The sequence below is a fragment of the Medicago sativa genome, chromosome 1 (genome assembly GCF_051527215.1).
Source record: "Medicago sativa cultivar Bolivia chromosome 1, Bolivia_mono, whole genome shotgun sequence".
Lineage (NCBI taxonomy): Eukaryota > Viridiplantae > Streptophyta > Magnoliopsida > Fabales > Fabaceae > Medicago > Medicago sativa.
The window spans coordinates 75,646,280-75,673,158 of NC_140749.1; the positions used below are offsets into that span (position 1 = coordinate 75,646,280).

A 26,879-nucleotide genomic window follows, 5' to 3' on the forward strand; every position below is an offset into this window, starting at 1 on the left:
GGTAAATAATTTGGTTGGGGGGACTAACTGGTGGTGTAGAATTGCTATAACAGATGAGCTTGTTCATCATGGAATGGAACACACACAAGATGCAAAGGGTGAACCAAGAAAGTTTGTACTGGGATGCATCACCCATGGCCGTAGCTTAGGGATGTTTTTTTACTAGTTAAATATGTTTTAAGTTCCTCTAAAATGTTTTAAGTTCCTCTAAATATACCGAATTTTCGTTTTAGTTCCTCTAAGAATTTTCTTTGATTTTCGGTCCCTAATATTATATTTCCATTGTATAACGTCAACTTCAAATTTAACTACCATTTCTCTATTTTGCTGTTAGTTTTTTAGTTCCTTATGATGTAGATTTAAATTTCAATTTGAAAAAGAAAAAAAAAGAGTTGTTAAGGGTATATTTGTCTAGAAAAATATTCAACTAAAGTTAGTTATTAATGGTAGTTATTAATTGTACACCAAAAAACGCTTTTGACTAGATCTTGAGATTTTAGGTTCTTTCTATATAAAACAAACCAATGATAATCATGCTGACAAGATTTTAATGTAATAAAAGGTTTGAGGTTGATTATATTCTACCTATCTAAAAAATTTGGATAGTTAAATTCCTTAATCATAACAATAGTCAGTGATAGTTTATTTTCCATGGTTATTAGTCCCCTGCACTTACCACTAAACTGACACTTTACAATAAATAATCATCCATTGATATCACTTTGACAACAACAGATCAGCAACACCATTCAACTTTTTAGGTCACGTAAAATGTATACTACAGAAAAATCTCACTAAAATTTCAAGTATCTTTGAACTTTTGGTAGCATACTGATGTCTTAAACTCTATAGCCTACCAAGACTGCAACCAAGCAACCCTGTTTCGACTACTCGAACTCTCCATGATATCTGTTAACTTGTAACAGTTTGAAAAATGATCAGGAAATATTCTCTCATTGAGTTGCTCACAAGCTTCCGGGGAAACCAATTCAGAGTATCCTTTAACGTCCGAGCAGTTCCATGGATTTTTTTTGCTCACATTAAGAGTGATGTTTGATAGACAGATATCGACAAAGTTGTCACCTTTAATACCTTGTATCAGGCCCGCGCGTTTGATGTTTTCCCCTATCACATTCTCGACAGTAATCCTTTTTATCACAGGTAGAGTATCTGGGTCATATGAGTCATCTGGATGCTCTCCATATAAACCAGTGAATCTAATAGCAATATCTACATTAACCAAGGTGATGTTAGAGATATGGACATTTTTAACATAACCACCCCTCCCGGGAGAAGTCTTTATTCTTATTGCACTTTTTGAATCAAACAGGTAAATATCTTCTGCATGAACTTCTGAAACACCTCCAGACATCTCACTTCCGATGGCGATTCCGGCACTCGTTGTCCTCCCGGTGAGCCTGTGGATGTTAATGTTTGTACTTGGTCGACCAAATGAAATTCCATATTCATCCCATCCACTTTTGATGGAAATTAGATCATCGCCGGTGCTCATATAACAGTCTTCAATGCATACATTATCAGAAGAATCTGGACACAAATAAAAGGTATGTTATGAGAATTCGACGAGTCTTTTGAAACAAAATTGGTAAAGATATTAACAGTCTGAAGTGTCATCTGTCAACTATGCTAGGAGATATATTGATTTCAACAAGGATATTGCGATGAATACATTGCAACAAATATCTATAAATACGTCCTTTATGCCTTTTTGGGTCCAAATGAACAGGAATTCAATATCGCACAAAATCTAGAATATTTGTGCATTAACAACTACATAGGGTATGGCATTCCAGCCTAAGGAAGAAAATTCACCTGGATCAATCCCATCTGTATTTGGTGAACCAAAAGGAGCAAGGATTGTGACATTCTGAATTGTAACATGGCTGTTCATCAGTAAAATAGTTTCAGATACCCATAACCATGAAAGCTTTACTATTTCACAGTCTTAAAATGGTAATGAAAGTGCATGAAGTTAAAAATTTAAACTCAATCCTTCTGAAGAGAACAAAACCTGCAATATACGGGATGAATAGTCCAAAATGGTGAATTCAAGAAGGTTACATTTGAAATGAGAACCTCTGTTGAATTTATCAATTCGACTAAATGAGGGCGTGTGTGATCGAGTGTTTTGTTACGAAATTTGCTCCACCAAATACTCCCCTGACCATCTATAGTTCCATTGTTGCCTACATTGGGTCGCCAAATGGCATCAATATTTATATAAAAAAAAATATGTATAATACAATAGAAGATAATTCTTCATTGAATATTATCAACCTGTTATGATGACATCAGTTAAATTGTGCCCATAAATGAGGCTTCTATGCCGTCCACCTGGCAACTCCCTTCCCCTACCATATGATGGTAGAGGATCCACAACTGGCCAATCTTCAAAGTTCTGTAACATTACACACTATATCGTAATGGAGAACACATGGTCTAAAACAAATTAAACTACCAAGTTTGTTGGACTCAAGCCGGTTAATGAAATACAAACATAACTTATATAGTAGTGATGGCATACGAAGGGAAAAGTTAAATAGTACAAAATAATCCTTGCATAGGGTTAAAGTTATAGGTTTTAGAAAACTAGACAAGGAAGGAGACAAGAGAGGGAATAATATTTTTTGTGATTATGGTTTGATACAAAAGACTAAGTAGCATTCCTTATTTATACAAATACTAAACTTCTAATCATAACTGAATAAGGTAATAAATCATGACAGCCAAGGTAATATACCAACCCTAGAAAACAGTCAAATGCCACGTTTGGTTTGACGGCGGGGGAAGAATATTCCAGCTTCCCAATGTGAATTAACTGTGATTTTTACGAAGCGTGAAAACAAACACTGGCTAATATATGTGACATGTTGAAGAATAACAATTTATAGCTCAGAAAGTACTAACAAGTTAACTTGCTACATTAATTAATGTATGCATAGGAAGCATATCATAGGAACAGTACAGCTATGCTAAAAGTGACCTTCCACAAAACTGCATTGAACACAAACAAAGGAAGCAATGAATGTCTTACCGTTGATCCAAGTATTACTGCATCTTTGTCCAACCACAAAGTGAGATGGCTGATGAGATCAAAACTACCGGTTAACCACTGGCCAGCAGGGACAAAAAGCTTGGCTCCACCTTTGTCGGCATACGAATTTAGGTAGAAGATGGCATTCTGAAACGCCTTTGTATTGAGAGTGATCCCATCTCCTACTGCTCCAAATTCAGTAATACTGACACTGTGTGGTCGAACTTCCTTAATGTTTATCGGTTTGCAGCTTGAGCTGCTCCAAACTGTCCATGAGCTGCAACAAATCAATGCAAGTACCAAAAACACATCCACTAGCTGCAAAATAAACATGTCACTATCCGTTACACTTAGAAGCGTATCAACGTGGAAAATCACATCAATTTTCATAAAACCACAACCAGCAGTTCATATGCTTCTTCAACTGCAACGAGAGAAGGATATAGAGGAAAATGCATATTTTTATTTTTTTTGAAATGGTCAATGTTAGTAATTAGTTGTTAGTTTAGATTTTTCTCCTTCGTCAGGTTTTGACCCAGGACCTCCATCTCCTTAACCCTTAGCTCAAACCAGTTGAGCTACCAACCCCAAAAAACGTAAAAGCATTGACCAATTTAACACAAGTTGATATCACGAGATTACAGAGCTATGGGAACCTGAGTGAAAATTGATAATTTGAAAATTTACTCAGGTAAGCTACATTTCAGAAAACATTTAAATTTGGAAAGAATAGATTCCAAAAACGCTAGAAAAGGAAGGAAAAAAAAAGGGCAAGTTGATTGTCCCCTTTTCACCTCTTTTAGCAAGAGTGACGGTGACAAAATTGATATGCGTATGAAACTTTCAGCTGTGTTAATTTGATAAACAAAAATTGGACAACTTTGACAACAACAATCTTAGTGATTGACACAGTTCAAATATTTGGTCAATTAACAGTCAATACCATGTATAAAGCCCACTAATCATCATTAACCACAAATTTGGATGAGATTAACCACAATTTTCAGGTGTTCAATTGGAACAATTCAAACGCCCTGAAAATTATGGTTAATCACCGTCTAAATTACATTGATGGTTGTCGAATTTGACGCTTCTATTGATGGTGACTGACCAACTAACCACCTATTTAAAATAACCAAACCACTTAAAAAGTTGCGGCTAAAGTTATCTAAATTTAGTTGTACAAACATGTTTCTCAAAAAAGTAAAAAATTGATTATAGATCTTAGTCCACCTACTAATAATTACTAATAAGGGAAGATAGTAATGGAAAGTGAAAGAGAAACTCACAGATAAAATTTTCTTCATATGAATTGGATCCTGTTTTGCAGAGCCACCTCCGATGGAGTAGAGAATTCGGAGTTTTGGTTTATTTGATCACTCGAAATTTCACTCAGCAGTAAAAAAAAAGGAAAGGAAAATGAAATAAATAGGACTGTTTGATTACCCTGAACGTAATGATTTGATTATATAGACAGCGACGGAGTTTAGTTCCGCTTTTGTCGCCGAATCCGCTGACTTTCGATTTACTAAATTAGACTTTGCATGGAAAATCAGTTGACTTTTACTATCTTTCTTCTTTTTTCTCGTGTCAATCCAAAGAGAGCCCTTTATTATTTTGAGAAATGATATTTGTACAACCATTTGTGACAACTTTTTGGACAACTTTCTCTCTCATACTCACATGTGTTTCCTTTTATCTCTCTTTCCTTTTCTCTTTCTATTGTTTTTGACCAATAACAAAAGAGAGAAACAAGATTGTCATGAAAGTTGTCTTAAAATAGATGTACATGTATCACTACTCTATTACTCCCTCCAGTCCTAAATATAAGCAAATTTCACTTTTTAGGTTCATTCAATTAATGATGTATGTGGTTCATACTATGGACCACATACATCATTAATTGAATGAATGTAAAAAGTCAAATTTGCTTATATTTAGGACCGGAGGGAGTATTTTTTATGAAATTATGTGTTTTCCTTTTCTTAAATGTACATACTAATATCTTACTTATCTTAATAATATACTCCCTCCGGTCACATTTATAAGCAAAAACCAATTTTTTAGGTACATTAAATAACTAATGTATCTAACATATAAATGTGACCGAAAACATTAATTATTCAATAAACCTAAAAATGTATTTTTTTTTGCTTATAAATGTGACCGAATGGAGTATTAGTCTATCAATAATAAACTTATCTATTTATTACAGTGATAACTAATGAGTTACTCCCTCCGTCCCTATGTGTAAACCCCTTTGTTTTTTTCACATTTTTTAAGAAAAGTTGTTGGAGTAATTAATGTGTCTATTTTATGTGTTAATATTACCAAATTGTCATTTGTTTGTATGTGTATTAAATTTGACTTTTCATATTTCAAAACGAGTTAGTAGTATTAATTACGGGTATGTTTAGGAAAAATAATAATAAATGTATCTAGTAATTTGAAGAGGGGTTTACATTTAAGGACAAATTTTTAGTCAAATATGTGCTTATATATAGGAACGGAGAGAGTATTAGTTTGGTCCTAATATCAACTAGCAAACCTCACTTAGGTTGGTCCGGTGGTGTTAAGTTTGAAATCTCTAAATACGCTCCTTCCAAAATCTCAGGTGCGATTGTTTGGAAATGTGTTCCTTGCTACTTTTTTTATGCGGAAATACTAACTAGTGCACTAGTTAAGAAGAATAATATAGAAATTATGCATTAGAAATTTGTGAAAAGTTGAATGTTTAACTTTATGAAAGTCAAAAAGTTGTTGTTTTTAATGAAAATTTTCTATTTTTGACATCTTTAACAATCGCCCTTAGGGCACTCGATAGCAAAACCTTTTTTTATGGGTAGTGTTAACTTGTGCCCTTAGGGCACATGTTAAGAAACCTAAAAAAGAAATATTCTTTAAAATTTTATGCATTCAATTCATTAAAAAGTTAAAGATTAATTGTAATGCACACATTCCAATAAACTATTTCTATATATGATTTATTATTAACTTGTACCCTTCAGGCACAAGCATTTCCTTTTTTTATATGCAAAATTTTGCTTGTTGGAGTGATGAGGCTAATTCGACGCGGTTAAAGAAAGCATTCTGGTTTATTTGGCATTCCGCTATATAGACGATTTGGAGGGAAAGAAATGCAAGGATTTTTAAGAATCAATTCAAGCAGGTCGGCGAATTGGTGGATGAGGTTAAGGCTTTGTCTTGGTGTTGGGCATTAAATAGGCTCCGAATTGCATCTTGCCTATACTATGAGTGGTGTTGGAACCCAAGGGAGTGCTTGCTTAGGAGGCGTTGATTGGTGTTTTGTGGATAGGGGTTTTATTGGCAGCAGCTGATGTGTTGTTGAGCTGTGATTTTCTGGTGCTTTGGGAGTGTTTTTTGCTGGTTTAGCTGCTGTTTAGCAGCTGTGCTGCCCGCTGTTTGACAGTCCCAGCGGATGACGGTTTTCCCTTTTGTTTTTCTGCCTTTTGTCGCCTAAATTTTGGTGTATTGGCTTTGTTTTCCTGCCTTTGTCGCCTGCATTATGGTGTATTAGCTTTGGTTTTTTGGTTCAGCTGTTGTTTTTATTCCCCTGCCTTTGTCGCCTGCATTTTGGTGTATTGGCTTTTTGTAATTCTTGCCTTTAGCACTTCTTGTGCTGAGCTGTTAATGATATATATGCTGTTTTCAAAATGGACATAATAGCCACACAAAAATCAAGATCATTTTGTTGGAGTGACCTATGAGCATGGAACAGAGTTTCCCCCGTCCGTGTAAAATGAATGGGACGGGACACTTACAAGCTTAAAAGTTTGCAGACCGGTTAGCTTCTGAAGATGAGACCGACAGGTTCTTCAATCCCATTGAAGGAGAAAAGAAATGACCTCTTGAAGAACAGTTCCAACGAATGTATTCTTCTTAAAATCAGAAATACTTGGATTCTATGATAATGATTTTAGAATCCATCTCAAAATAAACACAACTCACATTGTGATTGATAGCCATTTTTAAGGCTCCGTAGTGACTATGACTATCTTTTTGAGTGCCTTCACAAAGTTGTTGTATTAGTTTTACTTTTGGTATTAGTTGAATTATTTTTATTTAAATACTTGGTATTGTAATGAATAAGTCAAATTTTATTACAGCAAATTATAGGATATGATGTGTATTCATCGTCAGTGTAAATCACATCAAATTAGATCTCACCATGTATTAATTTAATGCTGTCACAAATAATTTAATCACTAAATTTAGGATTTATAAGCTATTCTTGGTTCATATTCTAAATGTGTGCGTTGTTATCCTTTTTAGAGGGTAAAAATGTAGTAGTTCTTTATAGCTTGCTACCCTTTACATTTATAAAATTTTACAGTTGGAGCATCAAAATTTCACTTTACATAAATTATTTGACGAACAGAGGATAAAGTGAAGCCTTCCAGGTTGTTCTTCCTTGTTCAATAAGTTGGAACTCGATTATATGCATTAAGTGCAGCATCATGAACTAGCACTTGTTGATGGCTCAACTGTACCAACTGGATCTGGATTGGTATCAGTCCGAGTGCGTGCATTCCGTTTACCTGATTTCTGATTCTCAGCTTTATCCTGATCTTGCTTTAGCAGCACGGGTTTAAACTGCAAAGACAGAATGCAATAAAGAAAAGGACTTAAGTACCAATTGGGGTATCGTATGCATCCACAAAAATTATAAAAAAGGATAAGAGGGACACCACAGGATCCTAAAATTCCAGATCAGTGCAAACCTGATATATGGAATATATAACATTTCTTCTTATTTGTGCCATCATCTCCAAGAAAAGGTTGTAGCCCTCAAGTTTATATTCGATAAGTGGATCCCGTTGCGCATACCCTCGTAAACCCACAGCTTGCTGAACAAATTTTAGTGCTTGCAGATGTTCTTTCCACAGCCGATCGATATTGCTCAAGATCAGGAACCGCTCCGCTTCTTTCATCAAACCCGGTGCTTGTTGCTCCGTAATATCCTATGGCAGCATTTGTAGTCATGCAAGGAAAAATCAAACAAAATAAAGGTAAAAGAAAATTGCGAAGAAACCAAGCACTATCAATTGTCAGAACTCAAATCAAATCATCTCCAATGACGACAATTTAAAACCAATAACTTCATAATGGTTTAGTATATAATTTGTTGATATTTTAAGATCTTTAATTATTAATGGACTGTCCTCAATTTGATCCAAATTACTACGAGACTTGTACATCGGCATTATCCATACATCAGATCCCATAAAAGAAAGATATTTACTAATAGATTGTAGTGGATCTATAATTCTCATAAAAGATTGATCTTTGATACCCAAAAAATTTATAATAAAATAAAATTACAACTAAAAGTAACTGTCTACTTACCCTTTTTTGCAGATAGGCTTCTTTACCGCGAAGACGAAGATAGCTCCGCAATCCCTCATAATCCGGACACTCATTCCTCAGCAAATCAGGGGTCAGATCATTCAACAAGTAGCAATATCTGAAGACAAATCAAATATCTTCTATCAACAAAATTGTTATATCCAAATTAGAGGAAAACATGCACTATCAACAAAATTGTTATATCCAAATTAGAGGAAAACATGCACTAGGACCAAGTATTTGATAAAAATAATTTGCTTTTTTAAATGCAAAAACATGATTTTTTTTTTTTTTTTTAAACTAAGTATTCAATAACGTAAACCAGCAAAGTTGATAGTTCTCTTGGTTGGCTTGTTGCTACTAGTAAGCTAACATTGTTAACTGTTGTCCCATGAAACTGGCACTAGTTCTCTATGAAAACCACCTTGTTTGTGCAAATTCATGGCAAATTAATTCGGCCTATTTGGTAGACAGCAAGGATTCTAAAAAAATAAAATAAAATACAACTGGCTCATAGTTGAAGAGGCTGGTTGGCTTGTCAAGGTTTTAGAGGTGCCTACTTAACAAGAATACAGAGGTCATGCATGAATCACTGTATAACTAAACAAAAGAAGGCATCAAACACAGAATCAAAAGATTTCACTTACTGCTGGATTTTTGCAATCAGTTTATCAAGATCCCAGCTGTCTTTTGGAGCATCAGAACCAATGTTGGCCTAATTCATCACAAGATTGTATTTTTGCATTACATGATGAAGTAAGGTATATAAAGAACCATAATTTTAGCATAGGCTTACCTCTAAAATGTCATCTATTGTCAATTCAGCATATTCAATAAGAAGAGACTGAAGATTGTCAGATTGAAGGGCTCGTCTTCTCTCTGTATAAACCCGGTCTCTTTGGCTATTAAGTACTTCGTCATACTCAAACAATTGCTTCCGAATGTCAAAGAAATAGTTCTCCACTTTCTTTTGGGCTTCATCTAATGCTTTGGTCAACATCTGGGACTCAATAGGTAGGTCTTCCACTCTGAAAGCTTTCATTAAGCCCTGCATATCAGATTATTTAGTTGTTAACCATGTCTTAGGAAATCAAATCCCAGATGCAGTAGCAAGACCATAACCACATTACCTGAATTCGGTCTCCACCAAATATCCGAAAAATATTATCTTCAAGACTTAAAAAGAAGCGTGAGCTTCCTGGATCTCCTTGTCTGCCACTTCGACCACGCAGCTTCAGAAATTAAAGTTCCAAGGTTAAATATTTAAAATATTAGTTGACAATACTATTTTTCTGGAAGGGAAGGAGTGTGAAGGGATATGTTAATGTGCAAGTTGCCAGGGCCACAGGCTATTCCAGTCCCATGTCCTCCTCTTTCGACCCAACAAGGAAATGGGGAAAAGAAAATAAAACCTGATTGTCAATTCGCCGTGATTCATGACGCTCGGTACCCACTACAATTAGTCCACCAGCCGCCACGACCTGCAGTCAAAATGCTTATAACAAATGTATAAATGACAAAAGATCATGGAAAGTATTCCTCAATTAAACACATTGACCTTCTTCCTCTCTTCCTCCGTGAAGATTTTATATTCCTTGCTGATTTCCAGAAATGCATTTCTCAGCGCAGCAATGACTTCATCTTGGGCTGGGCCCTACATAAAATCCACAATGCAATAGTACAAAATAAAAAATCCACACAAGTATTAAAACAGAGAAAGAGTCATTTGCCTTTTTAATAATTATACTAGCCATCAACAAAATGTCACCTTTTCACAGGAATATGATAGGCGCTCCTCTGCTTCCAGCTCAGTTAATGATCTCTTTCCCCATGCTTTAACAGCCAATTGCACGGCCTCCTCAGCCAACTCAGTATTTTTATTTGATAGTTGGCATGGAAACAACTTGTCATTCACCTGGATAATGACATATGTGGAGTTTAAAAGCAGTTACTATAAAATCCATGTGCATACACACATACACTTTCAAAAGCTAACAAAAAAAGAAGTAGATTTGTGTTATTTTTTGTAATATAATATTTGAAAAAATGTATTATTGAATCCAACTTCCATTCCTTTTTAGCCATATTTCCAGATCTGCTCCCCCTTTCACCATCATTTCTTCTCTGTTGGCAGAAAGATTTATCTCTTGCAACTAAATCCCAGATAACTTCTATAGTCAATGATTTTTATCCGTTGTTCAAGGAGAAGCCTGGGTTCGACTACAATATTTTTCCTATGCATACTGTTCAGCATTGCAAACTAATAATGTTGGATTTGGCGGATGCAAGAGTATTCTCTGGGCTTAATGGTATCTGATACTTTCATTCCAGTACATCCCAGTTTGGCAATTTAATTAACCATTGATTCATTCTAACGAACAATTTTAAGAACTGCACACATATGTCTTAATGCTTTTCCCATAAGTGGAATCCTTTTCTGAGTACTAGAACATGTCAAGAATTGAATAAAAAGAAAATAGAAAGATAGATAATGAGAAAAAGGAGGCAAGTGATTAATAATGAATAGATTTTTAAAAAAATTATCCAAGTAATGTGTCACATATATCTTTAGTCATTTTCCTTTATAGAAAGCAGATGTGGTTTAAATGAAAGTGTGGGTTGAAAACATCTTGTAAAAAAACAAACAGGAGGACATCAGAAATCCCCTTACACACACCACTTCATTTATATGAGGAATATCATAATTACAAAAATAAACAAATAAACACCATACCTTCCATGTCTTACTAGGAGGAGGTTTCTTTACCGATACAAAATCTCCTTCAGTTAGCTTAACAACTCTGCAATCATACGTTCCCAGAAAGAATGAAACACAGTTCTAATGAAAGACAAACTCTGATAATAGGAATCTAAGCATAGGAGTAACCAGAAGTATTTTTCCCATCAAAGTTGTATCAGTGACAAATGAATCCTGGAGGCTGTAAGATTGCACAAGCAAGGAATAATATGCATATACAGCTATCATAGGTTCTGCCCTCTAAACAAATCCAACTATATGGTATAGAAAGATGAAAGATTAGACCTACAATATGATCAAGGAGATTCTGATGCGCAAAATCAAATGCTTTGTGCATATGAACTTACTGCAAACAATAACCACTTCAGACGACTGCTTAAGAAATACAATGTGCCATTTATTCATTAGATGATTTTATTCAATTTCCATCATTAGCATCATGTCAAAGGATAGTTTATCATTCTGCTGGAGGGCAACAAGGATACCCAATTAAGATATCACTTGTTAGGGTTAAATAAGTTCTTCATCCATAAAAAGTTATAAAATTTTGTTTTTCGTCCGCATAAAAAAAAAAGTGGCATGTTTGCGTCCCTTTAAAAAATTTCAGCAGGCAATTTTAGTCCCAGTTAAATTCAAATTTGTTCAATTGTCCTTAAACTTTTAATGACTTTTTTATAGATAAAACAAATTTGAATTCAACAGGGACTAAACCTGCGTCCTGGAATATTTTATAAGGACGCAAACATACCATTTTCTTTTATGAGGACGAAAAACAAAATTTGACAATTTTTTAGGGACAAAAAACTTCTCTAACTCTACTCACTAACTCGAGGACAGGAGAGAGAAAAGGGAAAAAAGAATGTCAACGTGGCTAGGGTCACATAGGACTTTACTGTCACTTAATCTCAGGCTTGTGCCTTGGGATAGGAGTCTCCTCTATGGCTGGGAACTTCTGCTCTTATATCTTTTTAATTTTTTCTGATTTCATTATTCAATACAATCTCCCTGTCAAGATAGAAATGGTATCTGATATGTACTTGTTTTCACAAAGCAACAAAGGAGGTATTTTTTAGATTCTTCTAAGAAACCCTGAGATCAAAGGCTTCACAGTGCATTTTATTTTCTTAAATTGACACTCTTTCTCGTAGTTACTGTGAGTATCACTTGAAAATCTGAAGCCACTCTCTTTCTCCATGGATAAACAAATTCTCACTTGTATGCATGTCTGCGCACAGGAACAACCTTATTTAGCCGTTTTTTTTAACATGCAATACTTCCCACGAAACCCACCCATACCAGTATCTCATCTCTTTTTATCCATCCCCGCCTACTCACACTAAACCTATCTCCTTCTCTTCAAGACACTGCTTGATTTGATTTCTAAAGGAACACAGGCAAAAGCACATTTTAAATTATATGCTACAGGCAACAAGTACATGGATGGGCAAAGTTTCAATAAACAAACATGCCAATTAAAGCTCCACCATACCTTGGCATCAGTATCTCACGAAGCTTCAACCGTGCCATAAATTCAGCATTACCGCCAAGGATTATATCCGTTCCACGGCCAGCCATATTGGTGGCAATTGTCACAGCCCCAAGACGACCACTCTGTGCTACAATTTCTGCTTCCCTCTCAACATTTTCTGGTTTTGCATTAAGAACCTTAAAACAAAAATTAAAACAGAAATGATTATTATATTAAGCTTTACTCTCATGCTTTAAAATGGAAGAGCAGTTGGTCAGTTTTAGCAGCATTGATCTAGGCTAAGAATAGGCTGTCCTTTTTTAGAAACAAATTATTCAAAAAGGTATCAAGAAGAAAACATTGTATTCTCAGATTCTGTCCATTTCCTATTAAGACAATGGAGACTTTACCTCATGCGGGATTCCAGCTTCCTTCAATTGCTCAGACAAAGAATCACTCTGCTCAACGCTAGTCGTGCCAACAAGCACAGGTCGGCCAGTTTTGTGCATTCTAGAGATTTCCACAACAACTGCACGCCATTTCCCTCTAGTAGCCCTGAAAACTACATCAGATTCATCCTGAGAAAGAAAATAAAAACACCATAAGGAATTTGAGAAACATTACGAAAATTGTTTTATCAGGCAAGACATGCACTAAATAACTCAGAAGATGAAAAGTAAGGCTTCCAAACTCTACTTTTGATGGAAATAATCTACCACCACTACCTCTTGCAGAACTATAATAATAATGTACACTTGCATTGTTTTTGCACATATAAACATAGTAAAAATATCAATCATCCCATTCGGAAATCGGAACACAGATCTCACATGGCAAAACAATCATCAGTTTATTAAAGTGTAGCATATGGGCGAACAGCAATAAGAGACCTTTCTTATCATAGGTTTGTTTGTAGGCACGATTGTAACTTTAAGCTTGTAAATGCTTTCAAATTCTGTGATTTCTGTTGATGCAGTGCCAGTCATGCCACATAGTTTTGGGAACTGTAAAAGCACAGATTTAAAAACATTAAGGTAGTTTCCACGGCAAATAAAATTCTGAACTGAAGATTTTCTTAATCAGATTAGATATAACTTTTCCAACCTGCAGAAAGAAATTCTGGTAACTAATAGAAGCCAGTGTCACAGTTTCATTTTGGATGGGCAACCCTTCCTTTGCTTCAACTGCTTGATGGAGTCCATCACTCCACCTTCTCCCCTATCAGTAGAGAGAAAAAGTACATTAAAATTATGTGTGCCTTGACTTATCAACAAAATTTTCCTCAGAAATTTGAAGACATGACATGTTATTTCTTTATCAAAGTTTCATTCTTTGTTTCACAGTAAGGGTCGTGGTAATGAAAGTAATAAGATTTTGGTATTGGGTACGCAGGCACTACAACAATTAGATTGCAAATTTAAACATTATGGTTTTGGTATGTGTTGACAGGCATGACAAGTTAAAAATTACTGTCCCGGTTTAGATTGTAGACTATTATAAACAGTTTCTGTAATGAACCTTCCATCCAATTCTAGTGATTTTAATTATAAATAGGGTCTTGCTAACAAGTGCCCTAAGGGCATTGTTTAAGGAACCCATAAAAAGAAATTATGTCTTGAAAATACAAGTCAAACACATGTTAAAGTCATAACCGTACAATTTCCAATGCAAAAGTTGCTACTTTTAGATGCTTAAACAATGCCCTTAGGGCACTTGTTAGCATTTTCCTTATAAATATTCTTACAGTATCAATAGTTAAAAGATAATTATTAAATTATAGAAAAACCATCACAAGTTAGCCAATAGAGGACAATGAATTCAGTCATAAAGTGAAGAGAATGCTAACAAGTGCCCTTAAGGCATTGTTTAAGGACCTAAAAGAGGTAACTTTATATGGAAAAGTTGTATATTTATATATTTACAAAGAAAAATGCTATATAAAGCAAATGGCAATCTCATGAATCCATCGCGACCTTTATTCCACCCGACCACTTTTTTTTACTTCCACCTTTTACTAAGACTTCCCGTGAATTCCGCCCATATGCAATTTTTCATTGGTTAGTTTCAAATTCGCGGTGCTTTCGGGATGATTCATTTGCTGTAATTAGCAATGCTCATTCACAAATATTTGACCTGTATCTTCGAGAAAAACCTTCATTTTATGGACTCCTTAACCGATGCTCTTAGGGCACTCGTTAGCAATACCCTATTAGTCATAATCTGAAGCAAAGCTTTGTCTTATTCTGAGTGCAGTTCCAGAAAGTGTCAGTGAATACAACCAAAACAATGAGATTGTAATGTGTTAGATGATATAAAAAGAATATGTTATAATATCTTGACCAAATCGTATAGCATCTTATCTCTTAGGATCAATTAGTTTCTATCCTGGCATTTTAAGATTATCTCCTAAAGTTAGATTCTTTATTTCTCAGTTACAATCATGATCTGTTTCCCTATTTGATCAAATCAAGAGTCTAGCAACACAAATAAGGTTTCATGCTTAATAAGGGTTACATTTGCAACTGTTCAGATCTTTGTTTATTGGACACCAGCATTTGCCCGCGCGTCTGATATTCGCTCCTACATCCCACATTAACTAGTGTTTGGGCAAAAGTAGTCCTTATAAGGCTTGGACAGTCTACACATTACTAGCTAGTTTTGTGGGGTTGAGTTAGGCTGTAGTTTGAAGAAGAGTGTTAGATTATATGATAAATATTTTATAATATCTAGATCTAATCTTACAGTATCTTATTTTATCTCTTAGGGTCAGTTTCCTATCTTACAATATCAAGATTCTCTTATAATTATATTTCATATTTCTTAGTTATTTATTATCATGATCTTCCCCTTATTTTATTGGAATTAAGCATTAGTGCAAATAAGGGCAAATGCTTAGTCTTTGATTCCCTTCTTCGTTATTTAAAAACTCTTTTAACATAATTATTATAAAATTAAATCCAAATCTGCCTTAGAAACTGCTATAGGTGATACCATACTTATTCTCACTGTCTTTTTCAATTAAATTGTATATTGCCATAAGGTCTGAGCTGAAAGTCTAAATACCTGCATTACTCGACCAGTAAACTCATCAACAATTAGCACCTCTTTTCCGCGAATTATGTAGTTTACATCTCGAAGAAAAAGTTCTTTTGCTTTAATTGCATTTAGGACAAATGAAGCCCATTGTTCTCGTGGATCATATAAATCTTTGACAGCTAAAATTTCTTCAGCATCTTCGTAGCCCTGTTCAGAAATTAGAACCGATTTTTGTTTTTCATCCACCTGCAATGACAATCTGAGTAAGAAGACCAAGATCAAACAAAATTATCTGCTCATATGAGCAGATATAAAACAAGTTATTCTCGTGATGAAAATTTGAAAAGCATAGACCATTAGTGATGAATAAAAATCAAAACCTTTAAAATTATGTTTTTAAATTAATTTAAAAAATACTCCTGTTGTGCTTTTGGCATCATATCTTTGATCTATCCATGTTTAAATCCCGCGACAACCACCTAGCCATCAGTCACAAGTGAATAACAGAAATTCACTAGCATCACCAAGCAGACCGCATAATGCAAATTGCAAACTAATTATTTACATAACAAATTTACTGTTAGCAGTACATCCTATATAACATTTACAGGGTGTATTCCCAAAAAAATTCATTGTCTCTCATTCTCATTTACCTAATACTCATCTGATAAAGTTTCCACATTTTCTTCCAATCCCTTACCAAGGCGCGCACACACACACACGTGTGTGCGCGCGCGCGTAACATTAAAGGTCCTACAACCTCGGTTAACAAATATCCTGTTACCTAACTTTCACGTTTGTCCATGCATCATAAACCTAGCAATAAAGATCTTTTCTCTTTAAGCATATCCCACGGGAAAAAAGTACTGGCCACAGATGAACTTTGCTTACCCTTTTCATGTCACCATCTACGGAAGAAATACGACTCCTCCATCTCATATTGAGTGTCACGTTAGCAAAAGAAAAATGTCCCAAAATAAGCACCACTTTATGTTTTCATGTAATATAAATTATTTTATTCTGAATATACCTCTAAATCAATACTATGAGTGTGACTTCCAAGTTGATCATACTCCGCTATGGTTACTAAGAATAATTTTGTAAAACTATTCCATTTTTATTTATTAACAACTTTTCTTAATCTGTGTAAAATAACCTAAAGTGACACTCAATATGGGACAGAGGGAGTAACCAATGACAAAGTTGTCCCACTTTAAAATTCTTTACCATACTCTAATGTGAGAATGGTAGGCCGAAAGGAAGTTGCTAATCTTAATTTATGAAAAAAATTCTTATGAACTTTACATAAAATTGGCTGAACTTATATATGAGATATACACGATTTCTATCGCTTGCAAACCTAAAGCAGAAAACAGTCTCCAATTAAGATGCTAATATTTCTTACTAGCCACAACCTAAAACTGAGTTGAGCATGCACAAAAAATGAAACAGTGAATATATATTCTGATAAAGTTAACACTACATAATATTTAAATATAAGCATAGCTAGAAGACTTACAGTGTAATGTATATCACGTTCAAAGGCTTCTGCTATCTTTGCAGCCTTGTAATATTTATCACTGGGTTTCTCAGCAGGTCCTGATATAATGAGTGGAGTTCTAGCTTCATCAATAAGTATTGAATCAACCTCATCAATGACACAATAATTGAAACCCCTAATGACAAGCTCCTCAACACTCTGCACATTCCATAATTTGGAGTTCAGTGTGATATTAAAAGGATAGAAATTAACTATTTACAAAGCATATAGTAAATGCAAGGAATATATAAAGGAAGAATTACTTTCCGTGGCAAGATTGTCTCTTAAGTAATCAAAACCTAGCTCGCTATTAGTGACATATGTTATGTCACATAAATAATTTTCCTTTCTTTGCTCACTTGTCATATTCTCTGCCAATAAAGTCATAAATTATTAGAGTGCAATTAAAGGAATGTGTTTAAATCGTGATGCATATTAAAGAAACTCAGTAAATAACAAAATGAAGACAATACACAAAAAAATGCTAAACAAAAACACAGAAAAATTTATGTCAAGGATGTATTAGCTTTTATTGAGAAATAAAAAAATCGGCATAAGACAGAGAAACAAGACAGAAGATTTAAATACAAACAACACCCAAATGAGTAATAACGGATGAACATAGATTTGAAAGTATATAGAAACAGAATCCAAAAACAAAGGTGAAATGGGAGGAATGAAGTATGAGACATACGCTGGATGAGGCCAACCTTCATTCCAAGAAAGCGTGGAACTTGGCCAACCCATTCGCAATCACGCCGAGCCAAATAATCATTAACAGTAACAACGTGAACTCCCTTCCCAACTAATGCATTCAAATAAGCTGGCAAAATGGCAACCAGTGTCTTCCCTTCTCCAGTCCTCATTTCAGCTATCTCTCCCTTATGAAGAACCATACCCCCTACAACACCCAAACTAACAACATTAATAAACTTTCCACGATGCACATACATATACACACATTTATACACCGAATTTTCAATATCCAAAATATAATATAATGAAGTTAACTGATTCCAATTCCACCAACAACAACTAGGGCCTCTTTGGATTGTGGCTTATTTGAGCTTGGCAAAAATTTTGTGGACTGTTGGGGGAGAACTTATGGAAACAGCCTATGACATTGTTCATAAATTGTTTTCAGCTTATTTTCATAAGTTCTCCAAGATAGCTAATAAAAACAACTTATACATAAACAACATAACTTTATCTCGTTCTTCAAAAAAGAAAAAAACTTTATCTCGTCTCCTGTTATAGATATAGCTTACAAATAAGTGTGTTATAGAAACAACTTATAAGCCTTAATGTAACTGCTAACTAATAGAGTTGCGCAGCGGAAGCGTGGTGGGCCCACAACTCAAAGGTCCTGGATCGGAACCAGGCTCTGATACCATATTATGATTCTTGATATAACTCATAATTGAGAGAAAAGTATCGAAAAGTGAAATGAAAATAATATTTATTATGAGAGAATTGTTACATCAAGCAATGCGTACATTAAGGCTTATATATAGCCAATTAAACCAACTTACTCCTAACTAATTAAACTAACATGTAACTAGCTTTTACATCCTGAATAATAAACGCTTGTGTTATTAGCAGCAAATTAGTTGTTTATCCAAACAGAGCCCAAATCAAACACGGCGTAAAACACTAACCTATCAGCTGAACATCAAATGGACGAAGACCGAGAACTCTCTTGGAAGCTTCTCTTACAACAGCAAAGGCTTCCTACAATACACAATTGATCCCTTAGCCACATTCAACATCAACTTCATTTAAAATTCCTAAACTTCATTCGAGCGATTAATAAATAAGTTAATAAAAAAAGAGTAATGATATTCAGACACCCTTTCTTTTACACCTGGTTAATCACGTTCAAAAATGTGATTAATTCATTTGGTTAATTCAATTCACAGACAAAATTGTGGTTAGTTCAACTTCATGATTAATAATAATTTCACAATTTTCAGCGTGATCATATATTCAACTGTATTAACCATAATTTTGCATGTGATTAAATTCCTAAACTTCATTCAATAAAATGAATCAAAGATTATACTTACAGGCAAAAGAGAATCCAAGGATTCTCCCTTTTGAGCACGTTCTCTTAGCTCAAAAGTCTTATCCCTTAGTTCAGAATCCGAAAGTTTAGAAATCTTCGCTTCCAATCCATTGATAACATTAACAGTTGCAGCATATTGTTTCCTTGTAGCTTCTCCAGTATCATTTCCTTTGAATATTCCACCTAACAAACCACCGAGGGAAGCAACCGTCGCCGATCGGCGACTTCTGCTTCGCCGTGTTTTGGAAACGGAAGCTGAATTGAGGTGAAATTCTCTGCTAAGAAAAGATGAACCTGGTAGGTTTAGGGTTTTGCGGTGGTGAAGACGATGTTGCGAGTGCGAAGTTGTGGAGGTGAAGGAGGAACAGAGTGAAGAAGCTGCCATTGTTTGGTTGTTTAGAATTGAGAGGGAAATTTGAAGGAATGGATTGTAGTGAGGATTTTAGATTGGATTATTTGAAAAAAGCGCGTTTGGTTTTCATTCATGCATTCGAATAAGTTGGGAAAATGGAGATTGTGAGTATTGAGTTCAGTGCTGCGTTTGAGTTAGCGGCAAAGAACGAAATGAAGGAGGAAAGATAAGATAAGAGTTGAGAAAGAAGTGTACTCTTCTCTTACAACTAAGATGCAACTTCTAATTTTTAGTTCGATCATTAAATGAAATAATTTTATTTTAAATTTTATTTATTTTTTGATCAAACTTTAAATTATTAAGATCAAGTTAGTGGAGGTTTAATCCCAAAAACAAATTAAAATAATTTAGTCTCTGATTTTAAATTATTAAGATGAAGTTAGTGGAGGGTTAATACCAAAAACAAAATTTAGTCTCTAACTTTTTCTTACGTAAAATAAAGTTTCATTCAAGTGATAAAATAAGGATAGTAGTACAATCAAAATTATTATGTATTGGGATATTTTTCATCCATATTTTGAGTTCAATATTAATGATTAAGAAACCCAAAGCATGCTAAAAATGCAAAAAATAATAATATCAAAAGCCAATAAAAAATAACAAGCCAAAGCATTAATTTTAAAAAATAACAAGCCAAAACATATTACCATGCATATTGCATACCAACCACAATCACGACGATCTAATGATTCATATGGAATATTACTTTGTAAACAATGAAAGAAAATAAATCAAGAGAAGGTTTGAAGCACAAAAAGATACTAATGGTTCCGGAAAAAAAAAAAAAATACTAATGGTAGTTGCATCGGAGCTTGAAACGAGGTTGCTAGATCAACGAGAGATGAGAAATTTAGGGTTTTGTTTAGTGACTTACTTAATGCATTGAGAAAGCATATTGAATGAGAAGAGAGGCAGAATAATTGAGTAAAAATTAAGAGATTTACTTTTCTCACCCTACTGCTTTCTCGCGCGCCCTGCAAAAATTTCAAAAATACCCCTGGTCCGGATTACATTTTCCGAATCAGATTGTTAGTGTTTCCGGAATATAAAATCCGGACAAATACGATATGAATATTTTGTGTCTTTCTTTGATGTCAGGGGTCTCTGTTGACCGTTATACGACCCCCGCATAAGCTGCAATGCAATTGCAGGGGTCGTATGAGCGGTCAACAATGACCATGACACCACAAACACTCCTAAAAGCTACCTAAAAAACTTAAAGAAATTGAAGAAAATGTAAGAAAGGAGGTGAAGATCCAAGCCTTTTCATAGCCTTATATAAGTCATAGGTCTTAATTACAGTCAAATAAAATGTGTTCCACATTCAAAACCGTAAAAAAATGCATTCAAACTCCACTAACCGGCCTAACCTTTGGTGAAACGTCACCGGCCAAAATGTTGCTGAGTGTTTCCGGATTTTAAAATCCGGAATGCATGCAGTTGTTCTGGATTATAAAGTCCGAACTGCACCAGACCCTTTATTTGGATCGTTTTCGTTGCGAATGCCTTGGAAAAAAATAGATCAAAGATACATAACATAAATAAAAGCAACATAAGACAAATAAACAGTTAAAAAAACCATAATAACATAATGATGAATCTTTTTGGAAGGTGTTCGAAGAGAAGCTTTTGAACTCGATCCTGTCGGCCTGCCAACTGACATGTTACGATCGGCAGGCCGACATTATCGAGTTCATAAGAACCTCTTCTTTGGAGTTAGATCTGCAACACAATGAAGAAAGGCAGGGTGTTTTCAAGAGGATTTCTTTGAGTTAAATCATGTTGCCTTGCCAAATGACATATTCATCTGGCAGGCAGCAAGATCTAACTCATAGAAACCTCTTGATATTTTTTAGTTATCTATCTATCAAGGAGGCATCAAGGACTATCTATATATTTTTGACAGCATGCTGAGGATCTTCATCATGCCGTCAAATAGAGAGCTAACTCATCCATTCGCGACAGCATGAGAAAGATCCTCAACTTAATGACAAAAATTTGCATGGTTTTTTTTGGTGTGTTTGTGTGTTTTGATGGTATTGAAGGTGAAAATCGGAGAGGATGTATTTATAGAGGTCCTTGGATGTTGTGGACCACATAAACTCTTAGTGCAATGTGGTCCATACAAAAGAATCCTATGATGAGGCATTCCGGATTTCGTTTTCCGGAATACACTTACGCCCTATGTTTTTTCGGATTCAGTAATCCGAAAAGCATATATTTGGTTATTTTATCGATTAAATGAACATCTTTGCCGTAAATTAAAACATAATAAAACACGCAATTAAATCCAATAACACATACCTAACACGCAATAAAATACACAATTAAAACATAATGCAACAACTTAATTCAACAACACATAACTAACACGCAATTAAAACAACATAAAACACGCGATTAATTAAAACATAACACATTATCACGTATCATCTAAACTAACTTCTTCCTCCTCTGGTCCCTCCAGCAGAGCCCTGATCTCTTCGTAGTTCCTGGGCCGGTGCAAATTTTTCAGAATTTGTTCAGCAGATCTAACCAACGAAACGTCCATCTCGATCGGTCCTCTAGCGTTGTGCTGACCAAAGACAGAGAACATGGTTCTCACGTCGCCGTCGTTTGTGAGTTTCATTCGGTTGAAGCGAAGAGATCCGGCTGTCGGACAATGGACATCGATATTCCACACCGACCACCCTCTTCGTGTCTCTGTGGTTGAGTTGACGGTTGATTTGATCTAGCTCATCCTTCAGCCCGGAGAGGGTGACATCGTCGCGAATCCTAAACAGATTCGGTGGTGTTCCACCGTTGTAGTAGACTGCCGCTAGCTTGGTGTTCGGATCAAAGCCAGGGAATTCCATGATTTTTTTCCTGGTGTAGTTTACTTGTAATGAAATCAGGGACCCCTATTTATAGAGGTATTTGGGCGCTGTGGACCACAAAAATTGTCGGTGCAATGTGGGCCACATAGAAGAATCCAATGCTGAATCAATCCGGATTCTAAAATCTGAACCAACCCTCACCATACACAAAGGCTGAAGTTCTCCTTTGATCCACCCCATTATCGTCTTTTTCCGGAATATATAATCCGGAATGTATTTGCATTCCGGATTTCACCAGAAACTTTTGGCCGGTGGTCTGCACCACAAAGAAAACGTTTTTCAAACGTTTTGGGCGGTGGTCAACGTGTAAAAACGTGTTTTTACACGTTTTTTGACTGTAATTATGGCCTCCCACACATTTTTTATCCCCCTCCCCTATAAATATGGTTCATTTTCTCAAAAAATTTCACACATTCTTCTTTCTTCTCTTCTCCTCTTCTACAACGATGTGTTTCCATCGTTGGCCTTTCATAGAAAGAGGCCTCTTTGGAAATCCATCAGGGGTCATATGATCGGTCAATAGGGTAGGGGTCAGTCTGAATCTGAGGTTGGTTTGCCTGGGTGTCATGTTGACCATCATGGTCTCTTGTTCCCTAGAGGCACCTGTGCCCCCTCTGTCTCCCCACCAACAACATATCTTCTTCCCCGCCATCTTCTTTCCTCCCACCCTCTTTCCTCTCCATCAGTGGCTGGAGTTAGAGCTGGAGCCACTGGTATAGCTTATGTAATGGGATAGGATTAGAAATAGTTTTAGGATGTAATAAGCTTAAAAGCTTGAAAGCTTGAAATTATTGTAATGTATTGTTCATATATTAATAAAACGATTTCTTTTTATGCTTATGTCTTTTTATTTCTGTTTATTATTTTTACTCGCATTTTTATTTTATTTTTACTTATGGTAAAACATTATTTCGGAATTTAAAATCCGGAAACATCTGCAGAATTCTAACAATGTAATCCGGAAAACGTAATCCGGAGCAGGGGCAAAATTGGAAAAAAAAATAGGGCGCGCGAGGAAAGGCATAGGGTGGGAAAAGTAAATCTCAAAAATTAAAATGAGTATTGGTTTATTTTCACATTGGGTCTGGGCTAAATCTAAGTGGGACTAAGTAATGAGAGGAAAAATTAAAAGGGTTTTACTTTTCCCACCCTATGGGTTTCCTCGCGCACCCTATTTTTTCCAAAAATGCCCTTGAGTTTCCGGATTTTATAATCCGGAATGGTGTTTTCTTTTGTTAAAGGGTGAAAAAAATGAGTTACGGATTTTTCCGGATTTTGTAATCCGGAAATCTCAAAAAATAGGGCGCGTTACATGATTTTTCGGATTACATAATCCGAAAACCCCCTAAACACCCTTTTTTCATAGTGCTGATGCAATCCGGATTCTATAATCCGGAATGCACCAGCACCAATTTTTTCATATGTAACAAGTCTTATGAAATTCTATGTGCATCTAAACTCTTAGAACCAGGACAAACTTTAAAAGTAAGAGTCCTTAACGATGTTGAATTTGCATTCTAACTCTTCTGAATGATCCGACACTTGTATGGTAGAAACATCGATGTAACTCTGAAGTGTAAAAATTAAAGTGTCAAAATACAACAATAAGAAATAAGCTAAGAAGCTTAGGTAATCATGTTTACCTGTATAATAAGTTCAACCAAGTCAGGAGCACATTGGAGTGCACTAACAATATACAAAAATTCTCCTCTATCATTGAAATTCACACCACCCAATTTCAGATACTTTATGGACCTGAACGAGCCTTTTAGCAGCGTTGGACGAATGATATTTGCATACTGCATCTATATGCATATTAGAAAAAACTATGAGATATGCAGAAACAAACCACACTTACAAGTGAAAAATAATAACTTTCAGCATATATATTCACTAATGATCCAAGGTTGATATATGTCAAACTCCATGATTTTTACACCCAAAATTCAAAATTCCATCATTTATACTTTTTTGCATGGTGCCAATGCAATCCGGATTCTATAATCCGGAATGCAAAAGGGCATTTTTGGAAAATTTACAGGGCGCGGGAGAAGGCCATAGGGTGGGAAAAGTAATTCCCAAATTAAAAAATAATTTATTTTCCCACTCTTCTTGCATCTCGCACACCCTCGAAATTTTTCATTTTACTCACGTTCGAATTATAATCTAATGTGTGTTAATATTATTTCGGAGAATATAATCGAAAAGATCTCAAAACTCAAATGTCCAAGTGTTTTTCCATTAAATTACTCTAATTTTTGTTTCAAAACTGTTCGAGAAACACAACCTAGAAATAAACTTAACATTTAGAATTATATAATCCAAAACGTTTTAATTCCCATGTCAGACCAAGTTTTATCCACAATGGTGGTCATAATAGACGTATTTCAGAATATATAATCCGAATAAGTAAAATATGTGTTTGGACTATATAAACTCGAATAGTGTGAGCACAGAGAACATACCTATTTGTACAGAAAGCACACTTATTCACAAATCTACGCCAATTTTGTAACAAATCAAATCACATTATTGACACGAATCAAAAATTCAAACCTAACATATGATAATATTATACATTAATTAAATCAACATTTACGCCAAGTTTGCAACATAAGTCAAACTATAATATTATACATATGATAATATAAATAGTGCAAATTATCTTAAACAAAATATTCAGTGGCCAAGTTATACATACATAGTTCCTCCAAAACCATTCAGACAAGAACTCCATGCACCACTTGGCCATTTGGCAGTATCCTAGTGGGTATCGTCCTTATGCGACCTAACTATGGACCTATGTCCAGGAGAATCTCCCACATATATGGGAATCACATATATATGTGAAATTCGGAAATATCATCTCATGTATTTGTAAGTTATCTCCAAATTGTGTATTACATCATATCTTAAGTCCTCAACAGACACCCCATGCACCAAAAAGTTGGTATAGGCCACAAAAAGATGTTGTCAGGTTGTCACATGTGAAGCAAACTAAGTTGGATGCCTAGGAATGGTCTGGACAAATCTAAATTGACGCAACAATTACTCCAATAGATACTAGACTATGTGAGATCTATATCTAATCCATCTTAAGTAAAGGTTAATGGTCTGGAAGTCGTGAGTTTGGCGGTGTGCGGCGTACGAGTAGAAGTTACAACTTATAGTTGTAATCTGATTTAGGTGCGCTTTGTAAGGGTTTGTGACAGAGAGACCCTTCACCGATAGAAACATCATAGCACATGGGTCTCAATCATCCATGTAATACTTTCCATAATCTCTCGTCCCGACTTTGTTTAAGTGTTAATATATTCATGTCTGCTTAACATATATTAAAGGCCAAATACCTCCCTGGGTCCTTTAAGTTTCATGTTTGTAACAGATAGGTCCTTTAAGTTTTTTAGGTAACAGATAGGTCCTTTAAGTTTCTAAAGTTTCAGATAGGTCCTTAACGGAGTTGATATGAAGGACCTATCTGAAACAAACTCGAAACTTAAAGGACCTATCTGAAACCTTAGAAACTTAAAGGACCTATCTGTTACCTAAAAAACTTAAAGGACCTATCTGTTACAAACGTGAAACTTAAAGGACCCAGGGAGGTATTTGGCCTATATTAAACAATAAACAACACATAATATAACATGTTTAACAATGACATAAATAACAATTTATTTGTTATACCTGAAGTAGCATCATGTAGTTACCGAACTGCTTGGTTTTATGAACACATGCAATGTTAAGCTTATTGTACACATGTGTCAGGGCGGTTGTCCCCCATGCAAAATCTCCAACCATCTCCAAGTCATGAAAGTACTTCAAATAACTTAAATCACGATAACGAGCGCTATTATCGGTAAAGAGTGTGATGTCTACCAAATACAACAACAGATATATCTTAACACCATAATGTCAATTCAACTACATCTCCTTTATATCACCAGTGCACTCGGCTACACTTACTGCCTGCACACAACTCGTAATCTGATCTTCGAGATAGTCGAATTATGCGATCCCCCATTTGAGAGATCCACATCATAGTTAGCCTCTGTCTCATCAATGTCTATCACCTCAACCACAATACCAACTCTCACTTCTCTGGTTGGCTTCTCGTCGTAGACAAAGATACGACCCTCAATGGGCAGATGCAATAAATAAAAGATAACGTTCAACGTTACTGTCATCATCCTAATCAGAAGATGGAAGGTCGATTTCTTCTCATGTCATCTCTTAGTAAATGCCGACAACGAGTTATGGTCAATTATGGTGTAGTTAGTACGCGTAAGAGCATACATTTCATTG

The 26,879-nt window shown here is 35.2% G+C and overlaps 2 protein-coding genes across 2 annotated transcripts; both read right to left on the minus strand.

The window, feature by feature from the left end:
- Positions 1-690: 690 nt before the first annotated feature.
- On the minus strand, positions 691-4,398 carry LOC146957452 (putative polygalacturonase). The gene is made up of 6 exons (XM_085736625.1): positions 4,345-4,398; positions 3,056-3,373; positions 2,299-2,419; positions 2,033-2,207; positions 1,834-1,904; positions 691-1,548 (listed from the first exon to the last, which is right to left on the minus strand). The coding sequence occupies exons 1-6, from the start codon at positions 4,360-4,362 to the stop codon at positions 854-856; spliced, it is 1,398 nt and encodes a 465-aa protein (XP_085592751.1). The 5' UTR covers positions 4,363-4,398; the 3' UTR covers positions 691-853.
- Positions 4,399-7,273: 2,875 nt separating this feature from the next.
- Positions 7,274-19,869, minus strand: AGY1 (Albino or Glassy Yellow 1). Its single transcript, XM_085736629.1, has 20 exons — positions 19,291-19,869; positions 18,883-18,955; positions 17,919-18,125; positions 17,492-17,595; positions 17,204-17,383; positions 15,712-15,930; positions 13,753-13,866; positions 13,539-13,652; positions 13,059-13,226; positions 12,670-12,845; positions 11,157-11,223; positions 10,191-10,337; positions 9,981-10,076; positions 9,835-9,903; positions 9,553-9,654; positions 9,219-9,470; positions 9,070-9,137; positions 8,423-8,540; positions 7,798-8,037; positions 7,274-7,669 (listed from the first exon to the last, which is right to left on the minus strand). Exons 1-20 carry the CDS (start codon positions 19,672-19,674, stop codon positions 7,532-7,534), a joined length of 3,036 nt encoding a protein of 1,011 aa, XP_085592755.1. The 5' UTR covers positions 19,675-19,869; the 3' UTR covers positions 7,274-7,531.
- Between the last annotated feature and the right edge of the window lie 7,010 nt (positions 19,870-26,879).

Coding starts and splice junctions, on each gene's coding strand:
- LOC146957452 (XM_085736625.1), bottom strand. Junction 2,420..3,055: donor CAGTAATACTTGGATCAACG/GTAAGACATTCA, acceptor GTAATGTTACAG/AACTTTGAAGATTGGCCAGT. Junction 1,549..1,833: donor TACAGATGGGATTGATCCAG/GTGAATTTTCTT, acceptor ATTTGTGTCCAG/ATTCTTCTGATAATGTATGC.
- AGY1 (XM_085736629.1), bottom strand. CDS start 19,674: ATGGCAGCTTCTTCACTCTGTTCCTCCTTCACCTCCACAACTTCGCAC. Junction 15,931..17,203: donor AACGTGATATACATTACACT/GTAAGTCTTCTA, acceptor TTGTCATTGCAG/GTGGATGAAAAACAAAAATC. Junction 9,471..9,552: donor TTGGTGGAGACCGAATTCAG/GTAATGTGGTTA, acceptor TCTGATATGCAG/GGCTTAATGAAAGCTTTCAG.